This window comes from Schistocerca piceifrons, chromosome 1 (assembly GCF_021461385.2).
Source record: "Schistocerca piceifrons isolate TAMUIC-IGC-003096 chromosome 1, iqSchPice1.1, whole genome shotgun sequence".
Lineage (NCBI taxonomy): Eukaryota > Metazoa > Arthropoda > Insecta > Orthoptera > Acrididae > Schistocerca > Schistocerca piceifrons.
In genome coordinates this window covers 214,187,256-214,202,454 of record NC_060138.1, presented here as the reverse complement: position 1 = coordinate 214,202,454, position 15,199 = coordinate 214,187,256, and the positions used below count along the sequence as shown (strand labels likewise).

The window sequence follows — 15,199 nt, the reverse complement described above, 5'->3', positions numbered from 1 at the left end:
CAGATGTAAGGGATTGTTTGGAAGAGCTGATTTCATGCATCACCCTTCCACACCTGCAACAAGTTGCCAAATTAATAGAGAGAGGGATGGTCGAAATCTCTGGCACTTAAAACATCTTACAGGAGGAGTAAAATACAATTTGGCATCACACCAATACACCTTGACCTTCACTTTCTCAGGTTGAACATTATCATCAAATGCGAGAATGAAAGTTCCATTGCAAGAATGAAAGCTCCATTATGCTCAGGTCCTCTCTGAAGGTGATGAACAAAATGAACTCAACACTATTCTAGGTAAGCACACAGTTTTTCACCTGTTTGTAGTGTTAGGTCCTGATGGAAGGTGACACCTTGAATCATGCTGAGTCTGTTATTAGGAGAGATGGTAACTTGTATCCAAGAGCTGGTCACAGCCCCAGAGAGCCTGTGATTGATTAGCATTCAAAGTTCTCATCAACAGTTACCAATTTCACATATTGTCTGTTGCAGCAACTTCTCCAAACTTTCAATAAAAATCAGTAGCTTCATTGTTGTAAAAGATTCTCAGACAGTCATAGAGAAGACTAAGAACTGACTGGACTGGCCACCTCCATTTTTCATTGCCTGATTCTCATCCTGTGCCAAAGCCAAAGAAGGAAACACCATGGGGTTCTAAGCCTCTGCATTAAAATCTTGTTTTCTATTTGATTAGACAGTAATGTTGGCACGGTCACCGTTACAGGGGAGTTTGACCCATTTCACTGCAGATCATCTGCCTTGGTATCATTCACTCTGACTGGAAGCTCTCCCCGTGAGTACCAACCTGCCAGGATACAGGCTACCTAGCATAATAGCCATTGTCTAGATTGGACAGGCACCTTCTTCTTGTCACACATGGGAAGTTCAAGCTCAAGCATCAGTAGTGTGATCCGTATGTTGTCAGGGGGCTACAACCGTGAGGGTACACAACTACCACACCCACAATGGATTGGCTACAATGCCAAATTTCAGTTGTGAACATAAATCCACTCTAGTTGTAGGTGCAGAAAATCACAGTGAATTGATGGATAAATTATGCACCGCATAAAGTGTCCTTCCCAAAACAGCCCACAACTCTGTTAACTTTTGGAAAAGGGGAGGTCAAACCATAAAAGAGCACCATAAGTAAGCTAAGAAGGTTGAGGGAGAGGTTGTTTAATGTCTTAATAATAGCCATGTCATCAATGCAAAAACTGGACTATGTGCAAGACTCATTTTAGTTGCCTTTTAAGATAGGCAAGAAATTACCACAGGTCTATTTTAGCTCCTGACACTGCAGGGGGATGTACATACTATTGATAAATGTCATCCCTACAGACCAACAATAATAAACTAAAAGCTGCATCTGAAGGATTGTAAAAGTCTTACCATTTCTGAATTGGTCATTTCCAAAATTTATTCTTGAATATGTATTGTTAATAAAGGGGGAAGATGACACTGTAAATGTTTTACAATTCAAAATTCTTTGTACAAACAAATATCAAAGACTCCTTTTAAATTTTAATTTACAGTAGACCAACTTCAACAAAATACAGGTGCAAAATTTTGAATTGCTGGAAAATAAAATGAAAAATGAAATGTAATCCTCAACACACCAAATGCATGATTTCTTGGTATCAATGTGCTCCGCCTATAGTAATCTCTAGAGACCTCTCTTAGGTCCACACATGATTCACAGAAATAATTACATGCTTCTAAATAACAAACTAAGGAAACCTGAAGAGCAGGCCATATAACATACAGTCAAATTCCATGATTTTGCCTTGTATCTCTTTGAGGAACTGGTTATGAGACCCAGAAGAAGAAAGAACAGACACACACTGAAGGTAAAATCTTCTATAACAATGGTCACAAAAGCATGCAGACTTACTTAAATGCACACTGACCAACTTTGTTATAACACATTAGCAATTCACAATTTATTTCACAAAGTAAACACATATGTTTAATATCATACAAAGAGTATTATTTATAATTATAATAATAATTTAGCTGCCTCATGTTCAAAGAACAAAAATTTGAAGTTTGGGTTCTACATTGCAAATTTTCTATACAAACAAGAAACATAAATACATCTATGTACAAATCAGTGTAAAATAAGCTCATATAAATAATCTCAGCATTGTAATACAGGAGAAACACATACAGAACAACAAGGAACTTATATCTCCTGAACTCCTGTGTGAAAAAGTGATCATTTAAAGCTGTCCATGTGCTCTTTTTCTCTTTCCATTTATTTTATTTATGCTGCTGCCTTTAATCAGCCAACGTCATCTAGATGTAGCAGCCTGTTGAGGTGGTTTACCACGTGAAGAGCCTCTGCGTCCCCTAAAGGCAGCCCTGCTCCTCATACCCTGGCCCCTCCTCCAATCCCTACTCCCTGGTGGCACAACAGGAGCTAACCGTGGGAGTGGTTGTTGTGGTATACTGGATCCAGCAGTGTCCTCACTCTGTAAGTTCACACACAGACAAGCATTGAGCAAAAATGTCCACCATTTTAGTTCAGTCTACGAAGACATGTACACTCTATAAACTTTTTCCTGGGTGCTAATAGAAGAAGGTGCAGTGAAAAGAGCAAACAAGTTCTACGCAGTATATATACTACCAAGCAATCTAGTTCTGCCTCCATCACATATTAAATCTACACTTTATTACACTTACAGCACTTTTCTGCAGAGGAGTTGCTGTTAGCACCTGTGATGGAGCAGGAACTGCTCTGTCATAGGATGGGTTTAAGATTCTACTTACTGTTGGGTCCCCCGATTTCAGCCTATTCAGAACTAGGAAGCCAAGTGCTCAGAATGCACTTTCTTCTATGATCAACTAAAAGAAGTCCCACATCAAAGTATAAGAGGCGGTTAAAAATTTTGCTTTCAAAGGTAGTACAGTCCAGAATTGGTATTTCAATTGCCATGAGCACTGTGGTAATCACCCCACCAATGCACCAGGTTGAAGATACCTGTTTGGTAAAACACTGTGTTCTTCTGCCTGAAGAAACCCGTAACCACTTGCTACCCATAGCCACCTGCTGCGCACCCTCAGCCGACAGGAATTGTCAACCCTTCATGGCCTTTCTTAAGGGACCAAAGGTGTGATAAGCACAAGAGGAGAGATCAGAACTATAGGACAGGTGCTCAAGTGTCTCCCACTTCAGTCGGTGTAACTTCTGTATTACGACATTTGTGATATAGGGATATACATTATCATGAAGCAGCAGCACTCCTTGGTGCACAACATTCCACACTGGTTGTTTTCGACAGATGTGTTGCCCCACACACATTCTTCAGTCTATGACAGATGCCTACCAGTGTTTGTCCGTTGCCAGCAAGAAAAGAATAACAGCATGTTGTTCTTGTTTGTAAGCATTTGGTAATAACATCACCATAGTTCAAGTTTCCGCATTTACCCAATGTCGGGAAGATACGAATGCCACACTAGTCCCTTGCCTCAGAGACATGCCGTGTTGCATCAGAGGTGTACAAATTCTCCTTCTAGCCTGCCTGCTTCTATTTCCACTGTTACCATTAAAACAGCTCAACCTGCCACAGTGAGGCACAAGAGTTCATGAGTACTAATGCAGGCCAACTTGGGTTGCCACAAGCCTGGCAAGCTTCATGGGATCTGCTCTGCCTGCTGCATCTGACAACAGATTATGCTATCAATCCAATGTGACTACAGACCAGACAGGTATATGCTTGTGTAGGTAGTTTCACTGCAGCTCATTATCATGATGATGGAAGCACCAAAATGAACAAACCATACTGAAGGAGACAGAGGAGAAATTAAGAATTGGGAAACATATACCAGTCACTAAACAGTGCCCAAGTCCAGCAGGGAAGAAGGTTTCATATGTTTAAGAAGCAGCTTCACATAAATCGGTAGGTGTCTCACAATGCAAATTGTGTAAAAAGCTACAAATAGTTGTTCAGGAACCTATAGTATATTAGAATATGTTCATAAATTTGACAATCAGTTTCGTCCCTCCATAAACATTCTGAATGATGACAAAGACTTAGTGTCTGACAGGTGTGTGGAAATGTGTGCTAAGGACTTCAGGCCATTTAGCAGTACACAGGATTTCTACATTTAGGGCAAACATTGACTGAAATAGGAAAAAAATATAGCTCTCAGAGGGTATTGCAAACCATATTCTAGTGGTATATAACATACTTTCTTCTTCTTTCAGACATGTACTTTTTAGATTAACATAATATGAAAAATGAACTTTGCATTAGCTACAAGACATTTGGGGAATTTAGAATGCACTATTTTGGCCACTGAATTCAGTGAACTCAAAATACACATCCAAGAAAAAGAAATTAAAATTAGTATAACTGGGGTCATATTTGGCTGAAATGCACTAAGGTTACAGAAAAAAGACTCCCAAAAGCTTACTTTAGTTGCCGTTGCAGTATGATAAACATCTTCAAGTTGATAGGTACCAAAGGTTTCGACTTTCCGCGATGGCTCTGCTTACTACAGAAAACACTTATATTAGAGGCGACCTGACGATGGTTCGAATTGAGAACAGTCAGCACTGGTCAAAAGAGGGTGAACCTGCAGTGAAAACCGTTCACTTTGAAATGAATAAATAATCCCAAAATACAACGAAAAGGAACTTTTCATCAACTTCCGAACGCTACTCATACCACTACAATGTAAATGTACAGAACAGACTGCAATGTAGCGTAGCACAGTGGGAAGATGGGCAGGCAAGCAAGATTCCCTTAGCCTGCTTGGGTTGGGCATAGCTTGACTTGGATGGGAGTATGGCAGCCTGCCTGTTCTCCAGCTTATGTGCGGCAGCTTGCCTGCCTGGTAACAGGCAAGCATGGGCAGGCTAAAAGTGGAATGTGTACACTTCTATGTTGCATATAAGCAGTAGCAATGCCCTCAAATGGGAAGTTTTTGATTGTCACTTATACTTAAAAAATTAAAGTCTGTTTTTCAACAATCAGGGAAAGGATAGATTGCTACTCACCGTATAGATGACACATTGAGTTGCAGACAGGCACAATGAAAAGACTGTTCCATTTTAAGCTTATGGCCAAAGCCTTCATCGGAAAATGAAACACACAAACATTCATACTACCAAGCACACTTTGCATACACATGAACACTATCTCTGGCTGTTCAGGCCAGACTTATTGAAATGAGTAGCAGTGAAGTGGGGAAGGGGCAGGGATAGCAATGTACACAACAGGGAAGAGGAAACAGTGCTGCCTGGCAGAGCATGCAGGAGCTAGAGGCAGCAGACAAGGCTACCCTGTGCAGCTTCAGGAAGCTGTGGGTGAGGGAGGAAAGGGAAGAAAGGAACCAAAAGGAGACGAGCAGAAAAGGGGAAAAGGGTATGGGAACAACATGTTATTGTAGGTTAAGGCTGGGATGATTTCGGGAACAGAGGAAGCGTTTTAAGAATAACTCCCATCTCAGCAGTCCAGAAAAGCTAGTGGTGGAGGGAAGAATCCAGATGGCCCAGGTTGTGAAGCAGCCGCTGAAATAAAGCATTCTATGTTCAGCTGCATGTTGTGCAACAGGGTGCTCCACTTTGCTCTTGGTCACAGTTTGGCCATTCATGCTGATGGATAACTAGTTGTTAGTCATACCAGTATAAAAAGCTGAGCTGGAACACAAAGACAGGACTGGAATAGGAATTGCTGGGTGAGTAGATTTGGCAGGCCCTGCATCTGGGACTTCCACAGTAATATGATTACTGTGGCAAGGGATTGGGATTGGCCTAAGGTTGGACTACCAAGTTGTGGAGAGATTGCTTCTTTTCACACTATCATACACCATCTCAATGTCCTGGAATACCATTACTAAATCATTACCATAGTTTCTCTCCTGGAGCTGCCTTACACCAAAAATTGGATCACTTGTCGACCTTAATGGTCTAAATCCATACAGTCCTCCTCCTATTATCTTCTGTACTTTCTTTTCTAGCATCTTATTAAATACCTTGGCTGCATGGCACATCAAAATTAACTTCTCTATAATTCTGAGATTTTCTTGCAACCCTTCTCAAAAATGAAACAATGGTTCCCTTTTTCCAGTCTTCAGATGTCCTCCCTTCATTCCATATACTCCAACAGTGACAGCTACTCTCACATTCCACACTTATTCATCCAGTCCAGGCTCTTTTCCTTCTTTCACGGTCTTTATCACTTCCTCTAATTCTGTCCACGTTAGGTCTATCTTGACACCCTTTATGTCCCCATGCTCCTCATTTGCCTGTTCCATTACATTTACCTTGTAGTTTAGCAACTCTTCAAAATAGTCTTTCCACGTCTCTGATTTTCTGTACTTTGTCAACTTTTATTCCTTCTTTATAGATAATCCTGACATTATCCAACATCCCTTCTTCTTAGCCTTAACCGTTCCACTGGGTACCTCACTTCCCTCACTGTTCTCTTCCACCATTTTTGCCCACTCTTTCATTAATTTCTTTTTCTGTCCCACTACCAATCTTTTAACCATTTTCTTCTCAGTGTATTCTTTTCTTGCTTCCTCTGTTTCTCTTGAAACCATATACAAAGTACCTTGTTTTTCTTTGCAACTCAATCTTTACACTTCAATGTTTCTTTCCATCTTTCCAACCACTGGTTCATCTGCACACTTTTTCTGCCAATTTGACCATTGTTGGTTTGAACCCTCCTCAGTCCTCTTCTTATAACAGCATTTCATTTCTTGGTATTTTGCTCATTACTATTTTCTGAAAATCTTCTTTGCATTTCTTTTCTTTCACCTACACTTTCTTATCTTACTTTCTTAGCTTGATGCCCCTTTTCCTGACTAATCCATCTCTCATTACCAAATGATGGTGATAACTACCTAGGGCTATGGAAGATGACATCTGTGACTGTACTTAATGTCTTGATCACTTATTATGCAGTCAACCTCAGATTTAATCAACACATCATAGCTGTACCATGTTGCCTTATGACATTCCTTCTTCTTAAACCAGGTGTTCTGCTGCTAGTCCATTCCTTTTATAAAAATCTTAATCGTCCTTCCTTGTTTTTTCTTCCCTACCTTTTGACTCCCAATACTTCCTCATACACCTTTCTTTCCCTTTCCACGAATGCCTTTTTATGGCTCCTATGATGATGATCTTCTGGCCAGTTAGATGTGTCTGCACTTCCTATACAAGCAGCAATTGCTTTAATTTTGTGGAAAACAAAAACCAGGAAATATTTTTACTGAGTTATGGTACAAGAAAGCCATACAAAAATTTTTTCAAGGTCTCTTTCAATTTATACTTTTAAGTATTAAGTTTTGTAATCAATATAAAAGTTCAAAGAGATCACGGTTTTGACTTTTAAGATTTACACCTTGCAAAAAGTGCTACAAAAGGACTCCTGTACTAAAATGTTTTCTAAGGGCAAGTCAGTAGCGCGTGAAAGTGGAACTTTGCTTCAGCAGGCCATATGTAGTGCGACAATAAACATAATGTATACAATTGCATATTACACAAAAAATGAAGACTCATACCTTAAATTTAAAAATCTGTGCCTAAATAACAGATCAAAACAATGTAGAGTCCATGCCTGTGGAATTGTTATTCATTCAATAACTTTGAAACTGAAGGATGAATGAAGAGGAGAAGGATGAAAGAACAGAGGGGATCAAGGGTAGGGGGGACGGAGTAGAGGGGGGCGGGAGGGAGGTGGCAGCAGAGAGAGGATAATTTGGAAATACATGGTGTCCCAGGAGTGGTCAGTATTCAGGGATATTATCTGAAGGAATGCTTATTTGAAGTAAATGTCAAATAAACATGTTCTCTAAAAAGTGCACCTTGAAAGATATGAGCACTTGTTCATCTTCACTACTGTGCAAAACACACACACACACACACACACACACACACACACACACACACACACACACAAAGCAGCTATGAACAGCTTCTTGTCTAGATTTACCTCCGGTGTTTCTGTCACCAAAACAAGTTTTGATTCTTCAGCTTCTGGATCAATAATTCCACCTCGCTGTTTCTGATAACTAAATAGTGATGCCATCTGCTGCTGTAGGCTACGAAGATCATCACTCAATTCAAATTGCCTCGCATTTTCTACATCCATAGGAGGTGGGGCAGAAGAAAGCAGGTCCATGTCATATGTGATTGGTTCTCGGCACACTGGGCACAACACCTGTTAAAAAGACACACTAAAACATACCAGTACACTGTTCACATACTGGTCCAATGATTTAAATGTTTTTAATGTAAGCCACTTTCCATTTACTTAAATTAATTTCACAAATTATGAAACATAGCCCTGAATAGCTACTGGTGTGTCACTAGCTCAAAACTGTCTACATTAATGTACTTTAGATAAAGAATAAGTGTTTGTTTTGAAACAATTACTTCTGTAAGTTACAAATAGCATTTTTCTAAAGATAAAATTTTACTGTTCATTTTTGATCATATTCTACTACAATATATATTTCACCTTACACACTATTTATTACATCACACTGCCACAACCCCTATTCAAAACTTCATATGCCAACTCTTTAATTGTCCAATTGGCTCCAGACCCACAACTACACATGCCACACTCCAAACTATGCAACTCTGGATTGGAAGGTCCACTCTTTGAAAATCGCATAGCCAGCAAACTAGCACGTCATGACCTGACCGCAAGTAGCAACAGTCCACATGCCACACAGTGCTCCAGGGCCAGGAAATACCCATAAACCACTTCCAAGACAAGGTCTATGGGATTCACAATCAACATTAGATGTATCAATGATCTCTGAATAGCCAGTCTTATCCCACTGCCATCTGCAGTGGGGACTCCCATCATGCCCTGACTGCTTCCAAGCACATGCATGTGCTGAGTGTCCAGATCACTGGGAGCACTGTGCCTGTTGTGGAAAAGATGAACATCTCCCAACGGTCTGCTGTAAACCATCAGGACAATCAGATCTAGTCCTCTGCATACATCAAGGAATGGTGCATGCAACTTCAGGCAATAGTTCCCCATTCAATCCTTAGCTAACAAGCTGTTTATATATACCACAAACGCAAACAATGACATCTTTCTCCAGGTGGACACAGGAGACAAAGTTTACTTGGTAAACCTCCCCAGAATTAGTTCCACTCTTTTCTACGTTGGTAGCATATGATCACAGTTCAAAGCCCTCCAGGATAAATTCGCAATAGTCTATAGTTGAATTCTTTTATCTTGGCAGCTCGCGCATGCCCGCCCAGACGCGGGAGATTGCTGCGTTGCCAATTGCAAACAACGCACGCGCCAAGAGAAGTAGCGCTATAGTATAGCATAGTTCGCAAACTTACGTTTAAGTGGGAGCGCGCAGTTTATGAAGCAAAGCCACCACGACCACATTAACCCTTTCGCTGCTACAGAGACGCGCTCCCCGCATTCCGCGCTGTGCACGATTTTGTCATCACTGCTGCTCGCCTGTGCAGACACGTGGTGTTCCGACTGCTTTGACACACTTATCATTCGATTTCACAAAAACTATTTGGCCCAAAAATTTGATTTTTACACATCTTCTTGACTGATACCACCCCCCCCCCCCAATAAATGACTTAATCTTGTTTCAATGTTCAACGCAGTTATTGTGCAGCATTAAATGTAGTAAACCATTGCATGAAATTTTGAAGAGTTAAAAAGAGGTAAAAGTCCATAGTATATACTTTCCGTACAGTCGATTTTAGTTGCCACAATGTTGAGAACGAAATGTGGACAATATACCTAAATTTCATATAAAATTTACTGTATAACAATATCTCATTTAATTTAAGTACCAGATTGGTGTCTTATGTAATATTGAGAAATATTCCGTCTTTCGCCACTGTAACAAAAGTTTTATTTATACTAGAGTCATTTTGCTTTTTCCTAAAAAGTTCTGATTAAAATTGGCGAAGTACACAAAACTGAATTGTGGACGTAATAAAACATAGAAACTAAAATATATTGTCAGCGAGGCGCAATGCGCAAAAAATTTGTGTTTGTCACAACGGACAGCAAATACTTGCCAAAACATAGATCAGTTGACGAAAACATTGAATATGATGATGTTGCCAAAGCAGCGAAGCAAAGAATTGCGTCAGATTATCAAGTAACTCGGCAACGTATGAGCCAAAATTCTGCTCTAAATAATACTTATAATACTTTTAATACTGTCACAAAGAATATATTTCAATATGAATTAGTAAAACACGACTGCCGAAGAGAAGATACATAAACAAAATAGATAAAATGAATATTGTATGTGCGCCTTTTCATTGTTTTTAATTGCTGTGAAAAGAAATATTGGAGGACAAAATTAGAAAAACCGAAAACTTATTATGATTATAATGAAAAGACAAAGAACTAGACATTTCAAAAAATTACATTCAAACGAATAAAATTCATGAAGTAAGACACTTCGATATTGTTTTTAAATAAACAAAATATTAAGCATTGAACAAGGTATGAACTCTGAACCTTCCTCTCAGAAGACAAACACCTTAACCATTTTGCTCACGCAGCTCGTCATTTTAATGAGCTCCTGAAGGACTCTAAACGTCACGCAAAATACCGACAAACACTGTTGGTGTGACTATGAATTATTCACGTTTCGTCGATGTACAATAGGAAATAAACAATTACCGCTGTTCTTTATTGCGAAAAAGCGGTTTGTGAGAATGGTACAAACACCTTTCCTTGCTATCGCCTGAATTAGGAGGCTTATTGCTTGTTTGGTTTAATTAATTAATAGAATATGAAGCAATTGGTATAAAGAATGCTTTTTCCAAACTTTCCATAAAAGAAAGTCTGCTATCAAGACATTGCTTTTGTTCAACTACTTTATTTATGACTGAACGTTTCTAAAACTGAAGCCACTCGTCCGTGATCTGCACTGCAGTTGAGCTCTGGCAATGTCATTCTCTGTTCACTGGCTGACTGTGTTTTGTGACGTCAGATGTGCAGAACAAACCTAAACTTGGCCGCCGTCATAAATGAAGCACACTTTAGGTCTATAATAAGGTCACATAGCTGATATCACAAATTGTTGTCAACAGTCACTCAGCCAGAAACATTTTCAGTCTGGATTCCTTCTCATTATTTTGATTCTCTACCAATGACAACGTTCAGGCCTTCTTTGATAGAGTTGCCTTCCAGTATCTTGACTACCTCTGTGCCTCATTTAATCCTTATTCAAACCTGGCCTGGGGTGCACCACAGATTTCCAGACTTGTATCTTCTTGTGACCAGAAACTCTGTCCTATTTCTGCCAAGCATTGCCCATTCCAGTTTCATTATGGGCAGCTATTAAGCAGGAACTTTACTGTCTCTACTGATTGAACCACATAAAACAAGCACTTGAGCTATGCTCATGGTAGTAGTCACAAAACTTAATGGTGTCATCCACCTATGTGGAGATTTTAAATCAACACTTAATGTTCAGGCGCTAGTATAGCTCGGTCCCACTTTGCGGAGATTTTAAATTAACAATCAATGCCCAGGCACAAGTAAAATCCTATCATACATCACGTCTAGGAAACCAACTCTCAAAGCTTGTTGGAGGAGATTATTATTCTTGGACCGACCTTGCCGAGGCATATTTGTGAATACCATCGGACGAGGCACTGCAAAACAACACAGTTATCAACACTCCCTTTGGCTTATACAAATGCAAGGGCTTGCTTTTTGGGATCTCTCCTGCTCCTGCAACCTTCCAGAGGTAGCTGGAAGAGTTATCCATGTTTGTATCCACTTGCACTAACTGTCTAGATGACGTCATCGGTACAAGCACTATGAATCGGGGGTGCTTGGGAAATACATCACGTTACAAAGGGCTAAAGTGCTGCTTAGACATATGTTATTTTGTTATTTTTTTTCCAAGAGCAAGTGGGATACCTCAGGAACCTCCTAAACAAAAAAGGGATCAAGTCCACTGATCACTATGTAACAGCTATCAATTTGCAGTCCCTCCCACAAGCAGCCCATATTATTCAATCATTGAACTAGTTGCGGAAGGAATGTGTCCCTTGTAGAGTGCACTTCCACAAAGATAAAGTATATGCTGCACTCAGTGCCCTTCTCTTACATCATTTTTACAATCATGTCCACTTATTGTGGCCAAGAAGGTCTCACCATTTGGCGTTGGTGCTGTACTGATATATAGGAATGATAATGATACTGAGTAATGTATTAGCTATGTGCCAAAGATTTTGGAACTATTCACATATAGAAAAGAAGATGTTGGCAATTGTATTTTCTATTAAGAAATTATGTATTTACCTATTCAGAATTAATTTCAATTTAATAAAAAAAAAAAGTGATTCAAATGGCTCTAAGCACTATAGGACTTAACATCTGACATCACTGCGGCTGAAAAAAGATACTGCAAGAATGGAACCAACAACGACTGAAGAGAATTGTTGATGTGGCAACCCTTCCACAAATTGCTGCAGATTTCAATGCTGGGCCATCAACAAGTGTTAGCATACAAACCATTCAAAGAAACATAATCGATATATGCTTTCGGAACCGAAGGCCCACTTGCGTACCCTTGATGACTGTGTGGCACAAAGCTTTGCCCCTCACCTGGGCCCGTCAACACCGACATTGGACTGCTGACGACTGGAAACATGTTGCCTGGTCAGATAAGTCTCGTTTCAAATTGTATCGAGCAAATGGAAATGTACGTGTATGGCGACAACCTCATGAATTTGTGGACCCTGCATGTCAGCAGGGCATTGTTCAAATTGGTGGAGACACTGTAATTGTGTGGGACATGTGCAGCTGGAGTGACGCGGGACCCCTGATATGTCTAGATACGACTCTGACAGGTGACTTGTACATAAGCATCCTTTCACGTACATTGTGCATTCCGACAGACATGGGCAATTCCAGCAGGACTATGGGACACCTCACATGTACAGAATTGCTACAGAGTGGCTCCAGGAACATTCTTCTGAGTTTAAACACTTCTGCTGGCCACCAAACTCCCCAGACAGTTACATTTTTAGCACATCTTGGATGCCTTGCAACATGCTGTTCAGGAGAGATCTCCACCCCTCATACTCTTATGGATTTATGGACAGCCCTGCAGGATTCATGGTGTCAATACCCTACAGCACTTCTTCAGACATTAGTCGAGTCCATGCCACATTCTGCTGTGGCACTTCTGTGTGCTCGCAGGGCCCTACATGATATTAGCCAGATGTACCTGTTTCTTTGGCTCGTCAGCGTATTTCTATTTACACAATTATTCACTGGACAGCTGCGCATAAAAGTGGATTTACAAGCCGATACATGCTCTGAATCGGACAACACATAGCAGACAAAAGCAGAAGTGAACAAATGTTTCCAACAAAGCAACGATTTTTATAAACAGTCAAAAATAGACCTTCTGCTACAAGTGGGGGAATTAAAAAAACTGCACTTACAAGATATTGTCTAATGATATTTTTGGCATTCCAGTGATCAACCACTGTGAAAGAGTTGCTGATATTTTCAACTGTGGTTAGTTTATCAGTGGCAGTGTGTGTTAGATGATAAGTAATGAGACATTTAATTGGTAATAGCAAAACACCTTCTTCCTTTATTGATGAGGGGTGGGGGAATACAGCCATTAGCTATTCAGCAGAATCCAAATATTACATCCTGATATCAGTGAAGGAGGAGAAAAAAAAAGAGGAAGGAAGATCACATTTCCAGAACGATTTTCACTCTGCAGCAGAGTGTGCACTGATATGAAACTTCCTGGCAGATTAAAACTGTGTGCCAGACCAAGACTTTAACTCAGGACCTTTGCCTTCCACGGGCATTTGCTCTACCAATGGTGGAAGTAAAGCTGAGGGGATGACAGAAAAGTAAGTACTGCTTATTCAAAGGTATCATCTAGGAATCTCCGAGTGTACATGCAAGCCGACTCAGGAAGAGAATTGTGAAACGCACCAAATTAAGTGAATTTGATCCATAATGGATACGGCTGAACTCCTTGATAGTTCCTTTACTGAGTGATATTTTGTGAAGAAGAAATTTTGATGGCAAGATGCAGTGGTTTGCACAAATAAACAAGCCAAAAATGAAAAATGTGTTAGTTGTATGTGTAAGGATATTTGTTTCTAAGATAACTCAAGCAAGGATCAGAATCCCAACATAAGTCAAAAATAGCTGATGAAATTAATCAGGATCAATGATACACTGATGGTGTGTTACCATACCTCACACTCCAAAAAACATTATGCTGTAACAGACTACCTCACACTAGCACATAGCTAATTCATTCACAGATGGTACAAAGCAAAAACTATTACCTCTGCATAATTATTTGTGTGGTCAGTTAGAATAATCTCATATTCTGGAAACATTCCTTATTTTTTAAAATGATCATACACACTGTTTAAAACACATTTCCTTAATACCACCTGCCGGAGATTACACAAAGGTATAATCAAGTTGTGTTGTTTAAACAAGATCTAAGCAAATTTCACAGCTATTTTCCAAAATTTCTTGTTGTTTCTCCCATTTTAGTATTGTACAAAACCTAATCACGTAATATTTCAAGAAAAGATTGCACAGAAGTTCTGTAGGCAACTCTCTACACACACTAGTACAGCTCCTTAAATTTTGAACCCTGAAAAGTAATTTTTCATATTCATAATATCTTTCCACATTCTTCTACAAGAGATTCCATCAATCTAAATGAACCCTAGTGAACAAAAATAAATGGGATTTAGAAGTTACAAAAATTCTGCTGCATATTCAATATGAAATCCAACAGCTGCAAATATCACTGGAAATCAAACAACACTCTTCCTTGCAGTCAAAGATACCATGTTATGTACACTTACTGGTTTCAACACAAGATCCCATTCAGTTCATAAGTCTTGCATAAAACCAAAACAAGTATTCAGACTGAATCTTTTAAGCTGCAGCAGATTGTGAAATGTTTCAGAACTTCATTGATAACATCTTTGCGATCTGGATCGAGGGTGAGGACACCCTACCCACATTCCTCCAGAATCTCAAAAGTTCTCCATTTGCTTCACCTGGTCCTACTCAACACAACAAACCACCTTCCTAGATGTTGACCTTCATCTCAAAGATGGCTACATCAGTACCTCTGTCCATATCATACTAACCACCAGCAGTATCTCCACTTCGACAGCTGCCACCCATTCCATACAGCCTAGCCACCTGTGGTTGTCACATCTG

At 39.8% G+C, this 15,199-nt stretch overlaps 1 protein-coding gene across 1 annotated transcript in view; it reads right to left on the bottom strand.

The window, feature by feature from the left end:
* Nucleotides 1-1,517: 1,517 nt before the first annotated feature.
* The window catches only part of LOC124710302 (E3 ubiquitin-protein ligase RNF25), a 33,068-nt gene continuing 19,386 nt past the window's right edge, over nt 1,518-15,199 (bottom strand). Inside the window, exons 5-6 of the mRNA XM_047240913.1 lie at nt 7,940-8,167; nt 1,518-2,467 (exon numbers count right to left, since the gene is read on the bottom strand). Coding sequence (XP_047096869.1) covers nt 2,288-2,467; nt 7,940-8,167 — 408 coding nt within the window. The 3' untranslated portion in view covers nt 1,518-2,287. The remainder of the gene's footprint in view (nt 2,468-7,939; nt 8,168-15,199) is intronic.